The following is a 21016-nucleotide window of genomic DNA, read 5'->3' on the forward strand; positions in this document are numbered from 1 at the left end:
TCAGCTTGCATCGCTATTTGGACAGGAACTGCGATTTTCTCAATCCTGCTTCTGCTACAAATCGCATGTGAAGATCCACCCAGAAAGGTAAAAAGAGGACAGCTACTGCAACTGCAAAATTGCGTAAGCAGTTGCAAAACTGCAATACATACACAGGAATCGAGCACTTTTGACAGTTGCGGATGACCAAGGGCTTTTCAGAATAATGAGAATGCGGTTGCACCAGGTGCCATGTTTTTAGTTGCAGGAACCGCAGCTGACATAAGTCCATGACACGCCTGCACTACCCGAACCACTCCCCGAGACGCCATGTGTATGCCCACGAACAGCCGGTGCTTGTCAATCAGGCTGTGATTGCATCCCGGCAAGATGCGATTGCATTAAAAATAATAAAAATCGCGGGATGTGCAGTCGTCCGATAATCGGCATATTCCGATTTAGCGAAAATTGCAACTGAAGCTAAATAAGGCCAATAGGGCTAAATTCAAGGTTGATTGCAAAACATTTTCCTCTAATGGGCAAAACCATGTGCACTGCAGGGGGGGCAGATATAACATGTGCAGAGAGAGTTAGATTTGGGTGTGGTATGTTCAAACTGAAATCTAAATTTGCAGTGTAAAAATAAAGCAGCCAGTATTTACCCTGCACAAAAACAAAATAACCCACCCAAATCTAACTCTCTCTGTACGTTACATCTGCCCCCCCCCCCCCACCCCACCCCCCTGCAGTTCACCTGGTTTTGCCCATTAGAGGAAAGTGTTGTTTTGCAATAAACCGTGAATTAGGCCCATAGTCCCTTATTTAGTGTTGGTAAATTACTTTTGTCTGTCTCTACCAAGAGCCACAAGCATGTAAATCAGTGTTTTGCCGTACTGTAATAGCTTTGACATTTATCTTTCCATTTGCTTCTTCAGCCTTGAATCATTCCCGCTCAGATCTGTCCATACTCAAACCATCGTCAAGAATCTGAACCCCGCAAGTATTGTCATGCAAAAAAGCGTACATACACATTATTAAAAAAAAAAAGAAAAAAAGAAGAGGCAAGGCGGCTATTTGTACAGTAGTTTATAGAGTTTGTTACATCTGTTCCAATGTATTTATTTAAAGGATAAAACACGTAAAAAAAATGTAGATGGCAATGCCTGGGTTACTGCTGGGGAATAGTTACCAGGAGATTGCAGATCTGGGACTGTAGCAGCGACATTCCATGTGAGTGCTAGTAGATCTACAGGGAACCCTATCTTCAAGAAAGAGAATGTCCTTTTATGAGACTTGTACGGTTATTATCATTTGCGCAGCTAGAAATGTATTGACAGCGCTGTCAATACGTTTCATCCTTCTAATGTTAAAGGGGATGCGGCCGCCGGTCGCCATGCGGACACCAGCATCCCGAGTGGGGGGTAAGCCCGAAAGTCGGCATGCCTACTAACAGGGACTACAGTATTTCCACTCATGGGTGTCCATGACACCCATTGAGTGGGAATAGAACCTGTGGAGAGGACAGTCAGTCACCAAGCCTCCAAGTGGCTTCATTGTGCTCGCTCCCCCCCCCCCCCACGGCAATCTGGAGACTGGAATCCTGGGGTCAGTATGGTGACTTTCGGGATCCTAAATGCCAGTCTCTCAATACCAACCTGGTAAAATAGGTGTGATTCAATAGATCATCAGTAAAAAAAAGACATTCTAGACTGTCATTAGGCCGACCCCAAATAGCCAACAGGGTCAAAAGTTTGACAGGTACGGAAGGTTGACAGGGTCAAAAGGTCAGACATAAAAATTGTCAACACAAGTTTTGAGGGCTTTTTTTCTGTGTCATTTTGTATGTTTCACCATTTCTGAGCCAAATTAGTGGAAACATTTTCCCTCGCTGGCTCGCCACGCTTCAGGCAGGTTACTATTTCCAGGGGATCCGGTCTTTAGGTCGACAGTAAGTAGGTCGACCACTATTGGTCGACATGGTTTCTAGGGACTCTGGGTCGACATGACAAAAGGTCGACATGAGTTTTTCACATTTAATTTTTTTTTACTTTTTCATACTTTATGATCCACGTGGACTACAACTGGGAACGGTAACCTGCCCGAAGCTCGCTCGCCATGCGAGGGGACACAGTGCACTGACAGGGGTTCCTGGTCACTGTACGGAGAAAACAACACCAAAAAAAGTAAAAAAAAAAAACTCATGTCGACCTAGAACATGTCGACTTAGATACCATGTCAACCTACTTACTGTCGACCAATAGTGGTCGACCTAGACACTGTCAACCTAAGTCTAATCTACCTAACATACCACACCCTATTTCCAGTCATAGTCCTTGTGGATGGTATATGATTAAAAAAAAAATAAAATGTAGAAGGCTTTTAGAGGCCATAAGCAACGTATAGGAGACTGTTATAAAGTACAAATGTTATAATTGGTGGGAAAATAACTGGCTGCATGCATCTCTCAGCAGATAAAACTGTCTCTGGGATTTTCGGGGGCATATATAATAGTTTGTGTATAAAAGTTTTCTAAAAACTTTGAAAAACAAAACTTGCGTCTCCCATCTGCAAGTTGAAAAACCCATTTCCCACCAATACAACAAATCAACATACTGTACACTTCCCATAACTCTCTGATGTTTAGAGAAAATGACACAAGAAAACACTATTTCCGCCACTGAAACCCGTGATCACTAAATGCAGACACGTAATTGAATAGAAAAAGTCACAACCATGGATTTTACTCGTGGGAAAACGTTGCGCAGCCTGGTTTGCAGCTCATTGAATTGGCCACTTAATATCGTCTTGGACCTAAACTTAGAGAATCCAATAAATTTGTGTTTTTTTTGTTTTAATGATTATTAAAAACATTTTGTACAACATTCATTGTCTGCAAAAGAAAATAAAAAAAATATAAAGCCATAGTAAAGAACAATAGTACAGATGTCTGCAATCTGTAACATGTACACATGGGTTGGGATTGAAATGTCGGTGGTCAGAATACAGACCACGGAATCCCGATGTACAAAATCCCAAAAGTATACTTGCCTTCCCCCAATGAACACCTAACCCTCCCTTTTAGCAGCCTAACCCTCACCGGTGGTGCATATACCTTAACACCCCCTCCTGCAGCCTAACCCTCCCCCACAGCATAAACTAACCTACCCCCAATGGCTCCTATCCCTTCCTTTCAGCAGCTTAAACCTAACTCCCCCTCTCCCCCCCCCCCCCCCACCTCCCAAAAAAACCTGCCTAACCCTATCCGGTGGTGCCTAAACCTAACTCCCCCCTCCCCTCGGCAGCCTAAACGTAAACACCCTACCCTGGTGGCTTACATGTCAGGGGATCGGTATGAAATATCTCCAATCAAAATCCCGACGGTCGAAATCCCGACAGCAATTGATCGACTTTAGAATGTAAGTTCTCACGAGCAGGGCCCTCTTCCCTTATGTGCTTATCCTTTTTCTTACTTTAATAATCTTCAACTGCACCAAATCCAGCAGTCTTCTGCCACCTGATACTTATTCCAGTGTCATCTGCTGATGTAACTATGTTTATTTACCCTGTACTTGTCCTGTACTGTCATCAACTATAAGGGTGTGTACACACGGTGAGATCCTTGCTATGCCCGATTTTCACTTGCGATTTCCCTTGAACTCCCCGGAGCCCAGATAGCACCACTGATTTTGACTAACTTTTCTTGAGAGATGGACTATGGCCCTCATTCCGAGTTGTTCGCTCGCTAGCTGCTTTTCGCAGCAGTGCACACGCTAAGCCGCCGCCCTCTGGGAGTGAATCTTAGCTTAGCTGAATTGCGAACGAAGTATTCGCAATATTGCGAAAAGATTTTTCTTTGCAGTTTCTGAGTAGCTCCAGACTTACTCTTCCAGTGCGATCAGTTCAGTGCTTGTCGTTCCTGGTTTGACGTCACAAACACACCCAGCGTTCGCCCAGACACTCCCCCGTTTCTCCAGCCACTCCCGCGTTTTTCCCAGAAACGGCAGCGTTTTTTCACACACTCCCATAAAACGGCCAGTTTCCGCCCAGAAACACCCACTTCCTGTCAATCACACAACGATCAGCAGAACGAAGAAAAAACCTCGTAATGCCGTGAGTAAAATACCAAACTTCTTAGCAAATTTACTTGGCGCGGACATTGCGCATGCGCAGTTAGCGGAAAATCGCACTGATGCGAAGGAAAAGAACGAGCGAACAACTCGGAATGAGGGCCAATGTGTGCTTAAGATTTTGGCTTATGTGAGATGTCATTGACATGTGAGATGAACTAGATAGTACACCCATCTAGCAAGGATTGACTTGCCTGCACAGTCTATCTTTTCTTGCGATGCCGACCTGGCGGGACCGCGCATCGGGATCGCAAGGTGACTTTCACCTTGTGATCTGCACTAACTTCTCTTGCGATTTTGACTATATAGTCAAAATCGAAAGAAAATATCTCACCGTATGTACACACCCTAAGTCACTCTTTTCCTGTTTGATTATTTGTTTATGTACTCTGTAAATAAAGGATAATAATAATAATCGACGGTCAAAATCCCGAGATGGACAAAATACTGACATTTAGAATACCGACAAGGTCAAAATACCGACATCTAAAATGCCGACAGGTCGAAATACTGACATGCGGTTTTCATTTTTTGTGTGTATGTCGACATAGGTTGACATGGACACCGTATAAGTGTACCGCGTCCCCTCGCATGGCTCGCTGCACTTGGGCACGGTGCCTCGCTGCGCTCGGCATACTTTTATATTCCCCCTCCAGGTCCACTGGGATGGTAAAGTATGAACAAGTCGGTTTCAATGAAAAAATCATGAAAAACTCATGTCGGCATTTTGACCTGTCGGCATTTTACATGTCTGTATTTTGACCTTGTTCGTATTTTAAATGTCGGTATTTTGTCCATGTCGGGATTTCAACCGTCGGGATTTTGATTGGAGGTAAATTGACTGCATCCCCCTGTCAGACTGGGCGGCACATGCTTGTACGGGATTCCGGTGTTCGAGATTCCGGCACTAGGCTTGACACCCTAGTCTGGATTCCGGAGTCGGTATTTTGACTGCTGAGATCCCTACTGGATCCCCTACCCCTGGCTCATTTCACCCAACTAACGTAATAACCACTTATGGCTGATGTAGCAGAAGATGCAGGTTACAGGTAGTTAAAGGGTCACAGCTGGGGAATGTCTGCCAGGTGATGGCAGATCTTATACAAAGATGGGACTGTAGCAGTAATAGTTCATTTGATTGGTAAGGTGATCAGTGCACGGTTAGAAATAAGTGAGTTCTACTTAGTGGCCCACATTTCTGAGTCCTGTGATGTTCTGAGTCATTTGTTGCACAAACCTACACTCTGCATCTGGAAAGCCCCTTTCTCCAGTCTATTGTTTTGTGCTGGAGGGCAGAGGCGTAACTAGGGTTTTCGGAGCCCAGGGCAAGATGGAAAATGGCGCCCCCCCCCAAAAAAAACAAAAACAAAACACACAACAAGAAGCATGTGCGCGCGCCGAAAAAATGAGCGTGGCCACGCTCCAGAAGGGGTGTGGCCACGCTCCAGAAGGGGTGTGGCCACTGAAAATGGCCCACAGTGCCAGTTACATTGCCCCACAGTGCCAGATACATTGCCCCACTCAGTGCCAGATACATGCCCCACTCAGTGCCAGATACATGCCCCACTCAGTGCCGGATACATGCCCCACTCAGTGCCGGATACAATGCCCCACTCAGTGCCGGATACAATGCCCCACTCAGTGCCGGATACAATGCCCCACTCAGTGCCGGATACAATGCCCCACTCAGTGCCGGATACATTGCCCCACAGTGCCAGATACATTGCCCCACAGTGCCAGATACATTGCCCCACAGTGCCAGGTACATTGCCCCACAGTGCCAGATACATGCCCCACAGTGCCAGATACATGCCCCACAGTGCCAGATACATTGCCCCACAGTGCCAGTTACATTGCCCCACAGTGCCAGATACATTGCCCCACAGTGCCAGTTACATTGCCCCACAGTGCCAGATACATGCCCCACAGTACCAGGCCCCACTTGGTGCCAGATACATGCCCCACTGTGCCGCCGGACCCCCCACCGTCACTTACCGGCCGATTGTTGCTATGTGAGGGGAGGAGAGCGCAGCGCAGCGCCTCTCCTTCCCCTCACCGCTCCAGGTCTCCGGCGGCTGTCTGGCGCAAGTTCGCTAGCCAATCAGAACTCGCGGACCGGCAGCCAATCAGGAGCCGGTCCGCAAGCTCTGATTGGCTAACGCCGGAGACCGGACACAGCAGCGCTGCTGGCAGCACTGCTAGTGCTGGCAGCGGCGGTGAGGGGAGGGAGAGACGCTGCGCTCTCCTCCCCTCACATTTAGGGTTGACGGGGGCGAGTGGGGCATGATGACCTGGACGCCGGCGGCGCCCCCCTCTCCTGGGCCTGCCAAGGCGCCCAGGGCACGTGCCCCACTCGCCCTACCCTAGGGCCCTCATTCCGAGTTGTTCGCTCGCAAGTGAATTTTAGCAGATTTGCTCATGCTAAGCCGCCGCCTACTGGGAGTGAATCTTAGCATCTTAAAATTGCGAACGATGTATTCACAATATTGCGATTACACACCTCGTAGCAGTTTCTGAGTAGCTTCAGACTTACTCGGCATCTGCGATCATTTCAGTGCTTGTCGTTCCTGGTTTGACGTTACAAACACACCCAGCGTTCGCCCAGACACTCCCCCGTTTCTCCAGCCACTCCTGCGTTTTTCCCAGAAACGGTAGCGTTTTTTCCCACACGCCCATAAAACGGCCTGTTTCCGCCCAGTAACACCCATTTCCTGTCAATCACATTACGATCGCCAGAACGATGAAAAAGCCGTGAGTAAAAATCCTAACTGCATAGCAAATTTACTTGGCGCAGTCGCAGTGCGGACATTGCGCATGCGCATTAAGCGGAAAATCGCTGCGATGCGAAGATTTTTACCGAGCGAACAACTCGGAATGAGGGCCTAGATACGCCTCTGCTGGAGGGAAAAGCCCAGTCTGAAGCAAATGAGTTATTTATTAGATTGGTGTTTGTAACTCTGATAAAGAGCGCTGGCTGAGGGACCCATTCTGTATCTTGCCAAGCAGATTTACCTCTTACTGCGTCATACCCCTCACAGCTGGGCACAAGAATGTCTGCATTGTGGCACCACGGTTACATGTAATAAGCAGCTCATTGTTTGAGAAGGAAATCCCCTATCGGTTATTTCATTATTTCTTTCGCCCATTACATTTTCACTTCACCCTTTAGTGGAAGCCACATCCAGCTCACAAGACTGGGGACTGTCACATATTTAGTATTATTGCCCCTTTATATCCAGCGTCGGAAACTGCCGAAGACCCTGTAAATGTACGCTGAAATGTTTGAATTGGAGAATTGTAAAGTCCTGGCAAATGGCACAATGACTATAATGTCATTTATATTTCCTCCTGTAGAATTTTTGTCCCGGGTCCTCTAGTATCTGCCCTGCATTGTACTGGGCCTCTCTGTGGTTGGGGCAGTGGCCGATAGCCACAGACAGACCTGGCATTCAGCAATGCGGGCAGCCTGGCAGCGAATTGGAATAATTGAGCTTCATCCTCATTCGCTGCCAGGCTGTCTCTGTACATACAGATGAGCAGAGTGGCTGGAGGAAGGTAAAACTACAGGGATCTATGCACTAAGCCGTGGAGAGAAAGAACGTAGAGAGAGAGAAGTTACTAACCGACCAGCTCCTAACTGTCATTTTTTTTCAAACACAGCCTGTAACATGACAGTTAGGAGCTGATTGGCTGATACTTTATCTCTCTCCAAAGCTTAGTAAATAGACCCTACGGTATGTTACAGAGGAGATGTAATAGTACTTCTTATGGCATACCGGGTATGGGACTCGGGGTCGACACCCATTAGGTCGACAGTGGCTAGGTCCACACTATAAATAGGTCAACATGAGTTTTTATGGGGTTTTTTGGTATCGTTTTCTCCGCCAAGTGCCCGGGAATCCCAATTAGTGCACCGCGTCTCCGTGCATAGCTCGCTTCGCTTGCCACGTTAGCGCTCGGCACAGGTTACCGTTCCCAATAGTAGTCCACGTGGATCGTAAAGTATGAAAATAGGCAAAAAAAAAGTGAAACACTCATGTCGACCTTGTTCATATTGACATAATGGCCGTGTCGACCTAGCCACTGTCAACCAATGGGTGTCGACCTGGAGTCCGGATACAGACATACCCTCTACTTGGGGCAGCCACACTGCTGGTAGTACAACCCCGTTTTGCAATGGGGCTGTTCCCTGTAACTGCAAATGCTGTTCCTCTTACTACATACAGAATTTCACATGTTTAGAAAGTAAAGTCCTATTGAGGTTCCTTCATACCCCTCCTCCAGTGCAGACCTTCAGCTAGTCCCATTCATATCTGCCACTAACATTCTGTATTAGGTTTGCAATAGTCTAGTAATTCTTAAAATCCCCGTAACCTGTAAAAGTGAACGTTAACTGGCATTGTATAAAGTAAGTTACACAATACAGTCTGCAGTAGAGATATTTGCAGAGCTGATTAGAGTCGTTACGTAATGCTGTAATTATGTTCTGGATAGCACATTAAGTACAGTAGGTGTAATCATGTTCCTCTAGTTTATGAACAACCAACTTCTCCTTTTTCAAATATTCATAAAACCGTATTAGAATCTTGGCCAGATACAAATGATCTTTATTTATAGCCATAAAGGGGAAACAAGTTACATGCATGAACTTCTGCAGGTGTTTGATGCCAAAATGTTCCCACACAACCTTTTAAAGAGGACAAGTAGAGGTGTTGCCCAACCAATCATATATCCTAGCTTTCATTTATCAAGTACATTCTATAAAATTATAGCAAGTATCTGATTGGTTGCTATGAGCCACACCTCCATTTGTCCTCCTTTTAGAAGGATTGGTAAATCTCCACCTGTCTCCATCTGTGGAGTCCCACTTTCCATAATTACCCTCCTCCCACCATGACATTGCCCCTATCGCATGCAGTCCTGACCTCACGAGCATGAACCGTTTTCTCCAACAAGATCGTCCCAGCATCGCCTGTAATATGTGCAGAAGTAAACATTCTGAGGGCCTCATTACCTACCTGTTGCTCCAGGCTGATCCCTTCAAAACTAGTATGGGGCTGACGAAAAGTGATGACCATGTTCAGATCATGGAGTTGTAGAACAGTATATTGATACATGAAGTGACCGGAAATATTAAATCATGAGGGTTCTCAATGGCTTATGGGCTTAAATGAAGACAGGCCTTGATGTTGCTTCGCAGTGCCCATTTGTGGTCCACAATCATTACAATTACAGTCATCTGACTACTATCTTGCTTAGAGATGTTCCTTCCAAGACTGTAGACTATACAGTAATAATGTACACAGTAGAAGTCCTTACTACTTTCCCTCTCCTCTTGTGTAAGAACCAGCAAAGTAAACAATAAGTCCACGTCCACCCAAAACCAAAAATGTTGAGTTGGAGGCACTGCTCTCTGGGGCCCTTGAGAGTGGTAACTGTACTTCTTTATCCACTTCTCACACCCATGAACTTTCCATTCACAATTACACCACCTCAGCCGTATGCAAATAGGCCAAGCAATAACGAAGAGATGATTGCATCATAGGACTATCAAAGACATTCAGCCCTCCGTCTACTCCAGTCAAATCGAAATTTGTCATTTTCAGTAATTTTGAGGAGATCAAAGTAGGGGTGCCCTCTCCTGGGGTTGATGTGCACTTCCAAACACACAGCAACCAGGAAACCACGCACCACTCCAGGGATTTTATGCAATTTAGCAGTAACTAGTTTTATGGCTAAAAATCTAAATCCTAGCTGTCTGGGCACTAGCTAAACAAACAAGTTCTCTCTCTCAAAAGATGGTAGGTCCTAATGCCCCTACCACAAAACTAGACATTTGTACAGTACTCATGGTCTGTAAATTAGTGTCTCATAACAAGCCTGCTGCTTGTTCCCCCAGGTAGTGAGAGCCTGAGTAAAACCCTTACACACCTTTTATTGGCCTCTACAGGTGCAAGCACTAATTAGCCTGATCTCAGGCTGAAGACCTGATATTGGGGGAGTTGATCGCAGCAGCAAATTTGTTAGCAGTTGGGCAAAACCATGTACACTGCAGGTGTGGCAGATATAACATTTGCAGAGAGAGTTAGATTTGGGTGGGTTATTTTGTTTCTGTGCAGAGTAAATACTGGCTGCTTTATTTTTATACTGCAATTTAGATTTCAGTTTGAACACACCCCACCCAAATCTAACTCTCTCTGCATATGTTATATCTGCCCCCCCCCCCTGCACTGCACATGGTTTTGCCCAACTGCTAACAAATTTGCTGCTGCAATCAACTCTGAATTAGGCCCATTGGCCTTATTGATGGAGACCACCCTCTCTCTCCATCCACAACCCCAGGAACCCTTAACCGGATTTTAATAATGCCCAAAACCTCTATTCAGTCTGTTTTACAATCAGACTTTTTCCTGGGGTTTTAAATCATATAGGTCAGAATCTTGGGACAAACCTCTCCCGTGTACAGCCTTACCAGTGCTTTCATCAAAGTAATGTTTATCTTTAAGTGCCAAAAACAGGGCTGTGGAGTCGGAGACAATTTTGTGCAACTGCGACTTCCGCTTCAAAATAAAAACTCAAGAGTCCTTTATAATAATTCTCCAAAACATTTCCTGAGATTGACTTGGTGCCACCCTTCCCTGGCTCTTACGCAGGGTAGGACAGAGTGAATGGCTGAACCGGTAAGTGATGTGCTGTCACCACCGCCATACTTGGCCAGTTCACTCACTCAACTTCCCAGGCACCACTTTATCGCATCAAGTGAAGCACACGCCTGCACATTCGCGATGATGCCACCATTGAAGATGTGTGTCCCGCTCTGTGTGTATAATAGAATGTATTTATGACCCAAGATTATTCTGGAAGACAGAAACTGCGGACTAGCTAAATTAACCCCCTTGGAAAGAATTTTGAAGGTGAGTGAAAAGTATTAGGATAAATTGACCATCAAAAGCTTCTCTATGGAACATCCATTGCATTTGAATTATATTCTTCTGTACATTTAAAGCTTTATGAATTGAGATAGCACCTTTTGTATTTCATTACCAAGATCAAACAAAATGAAGCTTGTTGGTTGCGAAGTCCAACGGGAATAGTATAACCATATAATGGGGGCTATTCAGAGATGGACGCAGTTGCGCTCCTGTACGCAGCGGCCACGTCCATTTGGTCTGTGCATCGGCTGCAGTGCGCGTGAGTGACCCTTCTCCTTGTGGCCACATTCTGGAGGGATGCGGCCGCAAGGTGAATGACAGCGACAGGCGTTCAAGGGGTGGCATGGAGGGGGGCGTTGTGCCGAAATGGGGGGGTGACGTCCAACGCAACCGTTCCACTAAAAAAAATGGCGGCAGACTACCTGCCAGTGCTTCAAAATGCGCAGGCAGGGGTCAAGCTTAAATCGATGTGTCCACAATTAAATTGCGGACGCATTGTGAGGCAGCGCCACACATGCTGGACGGCTCAAAGCATGTGAGGAGATGGACACATGCGGGATCCATCTCTGAATAACCTTCAATATGCGAGTACGAAAATAATTGGACTTGGAAATATTGAGTGGGATTTCATGAAACGGTGACTGCAAGGCAAATTCTGCTCCAGGCTGATACAATCTAGAGCATGGAATCCAAATATTTAAAAAAATAAATAAAATTAAAATTGCAAAGCTGATATACTGTATCATTGGCTAACTTTTTCCAAAGCGCAACGTGACTCCTTTGTCAGCAGAACAATCTAAACCCAATATATTCTTATTAAAGATTTGTATTGCTCTCAGGAAGAAGCTGTGCATCGCTGTGAAACATGTTAGTGACTGTTTTACAAATTACTTCATCCTTTTTTTTTTTTTTTTAAACAGGCACAGAAACAGCGAAATCTGTAGTAACATAGCAAATGTACATTGACGGTGGGAAGACTACAGTATGTGAGAATATAAATCAAAGATAATTAGAGTAAAACTAAAACAATTAACACAGATCTCTAAAATAAATAAATAAATAGAATAGCACGTGCCATTGTTGTCTCAAACTCCCACCAATAGGTCACCAACGGTATCTGGGGGCAGATGTTCTAAGCAGTGCATATATAGTACCCGCCAATCAGCTCTCAACTGTCATTTTTTAAACACAGCCTGTAACATGGCAGTTAGGAGCTGATTGGCTGGTGCTTTCTCTTTCTTCGAGGCTTAGTAAATCTGCCCCTAAGTTCCAGAAATGTAGGATATGTAGACCGTCAGTCACAATACCGACCACTACATCCCGGCCACTCAAAATCCCGACGGTCGGAATGCCGACTAACAGGGACTGTTCCCACTCAACCTGTGGCGACCGCAGCTTCATTGCGCACCCGCCCCGGCATTCCGTAGCTTGGATCCCAGCGTCTGATGCTGACCGCCGGAATCCCGCCACAACCCCAACCCGTGTTAAGGGGGAAGAGGGCAGATACCATATAGGGAGTACTAACAAATTTGTGACCATAGAAGGAAGACGGTGTGTGGATTCATATACTTTCAGAATTTTGGACTTTGACGCGTTTTCTAGAGACTCTACGTAGGATCCCTATTGTTGTACAATTTCCTAACCTCCAATCTGTGGGTCTGAGAGAGAGGTCCTTCTGTACATAGTATATCTAATAATTCTGCTGTATTTTGAGGACTTTATACTTTTAATTGTGTTTTGTGTTCATTATTTAGTTTTTACTTGGGAGGTGCTGCAGAATTAGGATCCGTTTCTCAGGAGATCCCCTTGGTAGTAACCATCATACAGGTTTAAAAGCCACTGTATGAAGACGAATCAATGGGCGGGATTCAAATCTTTTATTGCCACCGATCTCCCATCTAAAGTGACGGGAGATCGCGGGGCGATATTCTATGGCCCCATGTTATTGCGCTGATCGCTCCCATAAGAGACGGGTTTAGCCGGGTAAAGCAGCTAAACCCGAATAAAGTCATGGGCGCGATTGTGAAAAGTCCCGTTTGGACGTACAAACGGGTCACTTTTTGTGCATTTCAGCTCGCCACCCAAGGGGGTGGCGAGCTGAAATGCTGATATCGCGCCCATCGGCAGTAACATTTGAAAACTGCCGGCGGGCGCGATGGGGGCGGGAGGGGAGCTGCAAGATTTGAATCCCGCCCTACGTATCTCCTCTAGCATACATATTTTCATCCGTTTTCATTTTATTGGTGGGCCAGTTATAACGGCTATAACAAAGACAAAGGTAAAGTAGCTGAGGAAATGACCTCGCTTGTCAGGACATCGAAGTTCACCTGGTAGCCACTGGAATCGGAGAGGTGTTGTAGGATAAACCAGCATTCCTGAGCCTATAGCCTTTGACCATTCCATAGGAAACACATTCTTCAATATTGGTTGGCTGACTCCACGCTCTGTGATAACAGCGATTTCTATAATCCTCTGCATTTTTAAGTATCATGTTGCATTGTATATTGTGCTAAATACTAATATGACTGCGATGTGGGCATTACTGTGGGCATCAGAAAGCTTTGGAAGACTGATGAGGCATGATCATGTAACACGCTATATGTGTGTCCATCAGAGATCCTCAATTGAACATTAATCTGATGCGTCGTAGTACCTGGTGTGTCAGGCAGGCACCATGTATAGGTAAACTCGCATGATTAATCTTCTTTTTTTTTCTTTTTATCAACAGCCTGAGACAGTGGCTACCCTCAAGCGTACAATAGAGACTCTGATGGAAAAGGGGGCCATTGTTCGGAACCTGGAAAACCTCGGAGAAAAGCCCCTTCCTTACAAAATGTTCAAGCATAGCCAACGTCACACACAAGGAGGGTATGTTTTTTTGTTGTTGTTTGTTTTTTGCTTTTTTCCCCCCTCAATTTTATCTTTATTATTATTATTATTATTATTACTTTATTATTATTATTATTATTACTACTACATAATAATAATAATTATTAATTATTATTATTATTACTTTATTTATTCTTTATTTTAGTGTACAAGATAGCACAAGACTCCTTCCATGTGGAAATGGTTGGTTGGGACAGTGAAAAACGGCCTTGTTATGGCCTGATACTCACATATGGGGCTGGATGTAATGGTGGCCGTGCGGGGTGCTGGCCGAACCCTGACGTGTTTTTCTTTTTTTTAAAGGGGCAATCGCTTACAAACCAATACCATGCCTTGTAAGTGATTGCCCCTTTAAAAAATCTTAATATAATTTAGTAAATACTGTAATTGTTAAACCACAAATAAAAATGGAATCTCTGTTGAAAGGCAGATTATCGGGAGTATTATAGAGAGGGAGTCGTTATGTGCTTAGTATTATTTTGAGGAGTTTTTTTTAATTTATTTTTGAAAACCTGTTTTTATTAATGCATCCCTTCACAATACAGCATGTTTGCATATAAAAGGTGAGGGAAACGAAACCTGTACAGTGAGTACATAAGATTGATATTAGCAGAGACCTACGTTACAAAATGTGTTCAAGACATTATATTGAAAACATTTGAGGCGTTTATTTTAAGGGTTAGTGGTGGTCATTCCGAGTTGATCGCAGCCAGCAACTTTTTGCTGCTGCTGCTGCGATCAACTAGTACACGCCTATGGGGGAGTGTATTTTAGCTTAGCAGGGCTGCGGGTCCACAGGGCTCGTCTAGCAGAAATCGCCATGGCGTTGGCTCTCGAACCAAGCAGCCCAACGTCTCTCTGAGCGTCTCTCATATATAAGACTGCGTCTTTAATGTGACCTAAGGTCAATAAAATGGTATGCCTGTCTAGGGTATCAATGTCAGTTGACAAGGTATCTGTCCAAGCCGCAACTGCGCTACATACCCATGCCGATGCAATTGCCGGTCTGAGTAAAGCCCCCGTATGCGTATAAATAGATTTTAAGGTAGTCTCCTGTCTGCAATCAGCAGGATCCTTGAGGGCTGCCGTGTCTGGAGACGGCAGCGCCACCTTCTTGGACAGACGCGTTAAAGCCTTGTCCACCCTGGGCGAAGATCCCCACCGTACCCTGTCCTGTGCAGGGAAAGGGTACGCCATATGAATCCTCTTGGGAATCTGCAGTTTTTTATCTGGAGTTTCCCAAGCTTTTTCAAATAACGCGTTCAGCTTATGAGATGGGGGAAAGGTTACCTCAGGTCTCTTTTCCTTATACATGCGCACCCTCGTGTCAGGGACAGAGGGGTCATCAGTGATACGCAAAACATCTTTTATTGCAATAATCATATAATGAATACTTTTGGCCACCCTTGGGTGTAACCTCGCCTCATCGTAGTCGACACTGGAGTCAGAATCCGTGTCGGTATCAGTGTCTGCTATTTGGGATAGGGGACGTTTTTGAGACCCAGAAGGGCTCGGCGACCCAGTCGAAGTCGTGGATTGATACTCTGCTTTGTCCAATCTCTTATGTAATAAGGTCACATTTGTATTTAAAACCTTCCACATGTCCATCCAATCATGAGTCGGTGTTGCCGACGGAGACACCACAATCATCTGCTCCACCTCCTCCTTAGATGAGCCTTCCGCTTCAGACATGCCGACACACGCGTACCGACACCCCCACACACACAGGGATATATCTATAAGGGGACAGTTCCCCAACAAGGCCCTTTGGAGAGACAGAGAGTATGCCAGCACACACCCAGCGCCAACTGACACTGGAAACAAATTCCCAGATATAGCACTTTTATATATAATAACCGTGTAATACACTCACTGCGCCTTACAAGTGCCCCCCCCCCCCCCCTTCCTCTTTTCAGCCCTGTGTCACCGTGTTCAGCAGGGGAGAGTCCGGGGAGCCAGCTTCTCTGCAGTGTTCTGTGGAGAAAATGGCGCTGATTAGTACTGTGGGACCAAGCTCCGCCCCCTCCAGTTTATAAAAACTGGCGGGGGATTTATACACTAACTGCCTCCGCAGCCTATATCAATATAAATGCCAGACTAGAGGTTTATATTGCTGCCCAGGGCGCCCCCCCTGCGCCCTGCACCCATCAGTGCCTGCTAGTGTGTGTATTGTGTGGGAGCAATGGCGCGCAGCGTTACTGCAGGGAAGATTTGAAGTATTCTGCCGCCTTGAAGTCTTCTTTTCTTCTTATACTCACCCGGCTTCTATCTTCCGGCTCTGTGAGGAGGACGGCGGCGCGGCTCTGGGACGAACGGCAAGGGGAGACCTGCGTTTCGACTCCCTCTGGAGCTAATGGTGTCCAGTAGCCTAAGAAGCAGAGCCTATCACTTAAGTAGGTCTGCTTCTCTCTCCTCAGTCGCACGATGCAGGGAGCCTGTTGCCAGCAGTGCTCCCTGAAAATAAAAAACCTAACAAAATTCTTTTTCAGAGAAACTCAGGAGAGCTCACCTGTAGTGCACCCAATCTCCACTGGGCACAGGATCTAACAGGTCTGGAGGAGGGGCATAGAGGGAGGAGCCAGTGCACACCCATACTAAAAGTTCTTTATAGTGCCCATGTCTCCTGCGGAGCCCGTCTATACCCCATGGTCCTTACGGAGTCCCCAGCATCCTCTAGGACGTAAGAGAAATACTGTATAAAATGACCTTTAGGCTGTGTGTACATGAAACATAGATGCATTTCGTGCTAAGACTTGGGTCTCATTGAGGTATGCAAATATTCCAAAATATTGTTAAGTCTAAAATACTTCTGGTCCCAAGCATCTAGGATACGGGAGACTCAGCCTGTATAAGGTTTTACATATGTGACTTTCTGTAAAGCGATGGATTAGTTGTTGCACACTCGACAGGCTCACGATGTCCTATAAACTGTCTCTCGGTGTTGTGGGACTACAAATGACAGCATGCATTGTCAGCAACATAAGGGGGTATCCAGTTACCTGCGAATTGGTGTTTTTTGTGAGGGTCTTTTATTCCCCCCATCCAATTAGGTACCACGGGAAAAAACACCTGTTTTTCACGTGAAAATACTTAGGTCCCGTTAAAAGCAGTGGACCTATGTACTTTCGCACTGATCTAGGGAGTACTTATGTCGGTTTATGCGGCACGCAAAGCATAATCCTCGATAAATGCCGGCATTGGCGATAAGCTCCGGTTTATCGGGGCTAATTGGATTGCCCCTGGCGAACCAATTAGCACGTTGCTAATTGAATACCTCCCTCAGTAGTATTCCCAGGAGGTTATGTTGCATTACAGGGACAGATAAGGTGAATTTCCAAGAAGATAAAAAGTAATTGGCACTACAAGGATAGAAATGGAAATCTAATATTACTATTAGTATTATTATTATTATTAATAATAAAAATAATTATAATAAAAAACATATATATATATATATATATATATATATATATATATATATATATATATATATATATAATAAATAATACTCAATACATAAATAATAATATCAATTCCTACAGACCTTTTAATTCTCTGGTATAAGTTTGCTGATGGAGGAAAGAGGTACTACAAAGCCTCAATCATATTGAACCCACAAAACAAATATAATACTCTAGCACTGACCTAACGTGAGTATTTAAAATAAGTGCCATTTAATATTAAGATTTAATAAAATAAAATATATCCTGTTATGTTATTACTACAATTTATCCATCAGAACAGTAGGATTCATAAATTATCACTGTCTCTGTATATATGTAACTGGTCATGATCACAGATGCTATATATTCCATATATATGCTATACATTCCATAAGAACGTCCACAGTATTCTTGTCCTGAATACAATGGGTAAATATTTTATTTATTCCAATGTTAATTGGAAGACCAGACCGTTTCCACTTCTGCTATACATATTAGGCAAATATGAACTCCACGATAATGTAACCAGTGGAATAATACTGCGGTCCTGCTTCAGAGATAACTGTATATGTACAATGCATTTATCTACTGCCTAGTTGAGATAACCATTTGTTGATGTAGCGGTATTTCTCAGAATGGCATGTTTCCCTGAAGAAGGATATTTCTCGTAGAGCTGTATTAGTACATGGAACCGATTTTGGCCGATGGTGATTATCGGGCAATTCAGTTATAGCCTGTCTTTTTCCGTCGCAATTCAGTTATAGCCTGTCTTTTTCCGTCCGAAAAATGACCTGTTTTCAGGTGAAAACGGGGAAGGAAAAAAAAATCCACAATAGAGATGGCTGTCGGGGCTAATTCGATAGCTCCGGGGGATTTATTAGCCACTGTAAATGACAGCAGCTAATTGAATAGCCTCCTATATTTTAGCAAAATAACCACTGCCTCGTATCTCAAACTTAAGCAGTTTCCCTATTGCAACTTGCAACACAATATGTGGTGTTCCGATGATATTCATGTAAGAAATATAGTGGCCTATTTATCACCATCCGCATCCAGAATGCGGATGACAGGTGATAAAATCGCCCAAACTCGCACTGCAATAATTGATTACATCGCAGGGATGTATCAATTATCGCGTGCAGGGACAGAGCTTGCGGTCATACTCTGCAGCATCATCGGGGTATTTTTCGGAAAAAATACCCCGATGTCCAACTGCGCATGCGCCGCTACCGCCGCCGCCCATGCGACCCCCGTCGCGACTACCCCCGTGCGCCGCATTTCCCGCTCCAGAAGATCTATATACCCGCCGTCCAGTGAGCCAGTCCGCGCTGTTCCTGTTGGGCTGCCGGACGCTGGATCCTGTGCGCTGCGGTGACCCCCGGTGCTGTAAAGTGCGCTGCCGCTTTGCAGCGTCACTTTACTGCACCGGTGTCACATTGCAGCACATGGGGGACCCGGCGCCCGCAGCGCTCACTGGAGCAGGGGACACCGGCTCCCTGGACTGGTGAGTATGGTTTTTGGGTGTTTTTTTTCCCGGTCCCTGCTCAGCTTTCTCTGCCAGGGGTAGAGAGAGCTGGGCAAAATGGTCCTTTTTGCAGCGCTGCCCTGTGACTCGCCAGCCCGAGCTATTTTTTCACATTTATTTTTTAGTACATTTGGCCACATCACATTTCCCATTATAAGTATGAGGAATGCGATGTGGGTTACTAAAAAAAAGTGAATGAAAGGGTTTGGAGCAGTTTTTCATGAAAACTGCTCCAAATGCCCTTTAATACATTCAGGTGATACTAAAATAATGTGAAAAGAATGTTTTCACACCCTTTTCACGTTATTTTAGTAAAAATAATTTTAATAAATAGACTTCATAACCTTAATTAATTTGCTTTTAAAAAAAATATGTAGAAAATATCCATATATAGTGAAAATATAACCTGGGCCACGATTCGAACCCAGATTATATTCCCACTCGGGTGCTGGGGTGGAGCCACCAACCGAATGGGAATACCCGGCGGTGGTCCGGATTCCAGGGTCCCCTGAACGCCGGGATCCCGACAGCTGGTATTTTGACTGCATCCCATATATACATACATATAATATATGCTAATATTTTACAGCAAGTGTCAGATTTGTAGTTGCCTGCCATCCAAGTGAGGTTGCACAGTTTGGCGCTCCTTTAAGTAAAACCTCTGTGAGGCATATAAATGCAGCCATTGTCTCGTCCTGACCGTTTTAATAAGTCATTTTTTATCCCCTTTTGTAAGTTGTCCGTTGGCTTTTTACTGGTTTGTTGAATTCTTTGTGAGTGCTGGGATGTAAGCGCATGTCAGTGGGTGTCCTGCATGGTTGCTAGGCCACGAGCGATGCCATTAAGCTGGCTAATCACAAATGTTGTACAGCAGGAGGAAACCAGGCATGGTACCTGTTCTGGGTTAACCCTTGCGCTGTAGGAGGGAGGCACTAATAAATACATATATATATATATATATATATATATATATATATATAGGACAACCTGACACTAGCTGTTCAGCAAGAATGGTGAATGGGCATTTAAAGCAGCAAAACAGAAAAATATCCCAATATACAGTATATCTAATGCTGCTACTGCGTTTATTATAATTAGATTAGTTACGGTGTGTTCACAACTGTTAACGTAGTTGCATTTGCCAAGACAATCATAGTGTATGTGTGTGTTGGAATATCTATGAAAGACTTGTGGTTTCCTACAAATTAAATGGGCCGTTAGCGACTCTGCCCGGTTTGTGCATTCTTTTCCTGTCTGCAGTGAATGATTTGTGATGTCCTCACTGTGTCGGCACAACTACTATTTACGGATGAGAGCTCTGCAGCAGATTTATCAGCCGACACTTATGTAATGTATGTGGGTCAGTTGCACAAAAAAGTAGCCCGAATCCGCTTGAGCTGCTTCCATATCAGAATTCATGTCAGAGGTTTATCAATAATCCCCATGATAAAAATCCTCTTTTCGGCCAGGAGCCAGCTAGAACGGCACTTTAGGTTGCATAGAGGAACCAAGTTGGTTTGTAGACTTGGTTGTTTCTAACTTATCTACATGGGAGCTGGAGAATTCTGTTAATTCGTGTCAGGTGAGTTTCATTGAAAGAAACTAGAAGCCTTTGTTCGTACATGAAGTCCTCATTTTTTCTATTTATTATGATACATTTTATTAGGCAATAACCATTTCTGTTCTTCTTTGCAATTGTTCCATCATTGCTAAATGACTCATCGTGAGGTGGAGGATCTAATAAACACCCTTTATTGTCAACTGAGTACTGCCCATTTGGAGTGGAAAATAAGATTTTACTTACTGATAAATCTATTTCTCGTAGTCCGTAGTGGATGCTGGGACTCCGTCAGGACCATGGGAATAGCAGCTCCGCAGGAGACAGGGCACAAAATTTAAAAGTTTGACCACTAGGTGGTGTGTACTGGCTCCTCACCCTATGACCCTCCTCCAAGCCTCAGTTAGGATACTGTGCCCGGACGAGCGTACACAATAAGGAAGGATTTTGAATCCCGGGTAAGACTCATACCAGCCACACCAATCACACCGTACAACTTGTGATCTGAACCCAGTTAACAGTATGACAAACGTAGGAGCCTCTGAACAGACGGCTCACAACAA

The 21016-nt window shown here is 44.8% G+C and overlaps 1 protein-coding gene across 3 annotated transcripts in view; it reads left to right on the forward strand.

Annotated features, from left to right (window-relative positions):
* The window catches only part of MRPS6 (mitochondrial ribosomal protein S6), a 121622-nt gene that overhangs the window by 80726 nt on the left and 19880 nt on the right, over nt 1-21016 (forward strand). The window contains exons 2-3 of one of the 3 annotated variants that reach the window (XM_063956518.1): nt 915-975; nt 13767-13906. In XM_063956518.1, the coding sequence (XP_063812588.1) occupies nt 915-975; nt 13767-13906 (201 nt within the window). Of the gene's footprint in view, nt 1-914; nt 976-11953; nt 12021-13766; nt 13907-21016 lie in introns of those variants that run through there. The other 2 variants (XM_063956519.1, XM_063956520.1) reach the window with 2 other exon arrangements.

Source organism: Pseudophryne corroboree, chromosome 2 (genome assembly GCF_028390025.1).
Source record: "Pseudophryne corroboree isolate aPseCor3 chromosome 2, aPseCor3.hap2, whole genome shotgun sequence".
In the NCBI taxonomy this organism is placed as follows: Eukaryota; Metazoa; Chordata; class Amphibia; order Anura; family Myobatrachidae; genus Pseudophryne; species Pseudophryne corroboree.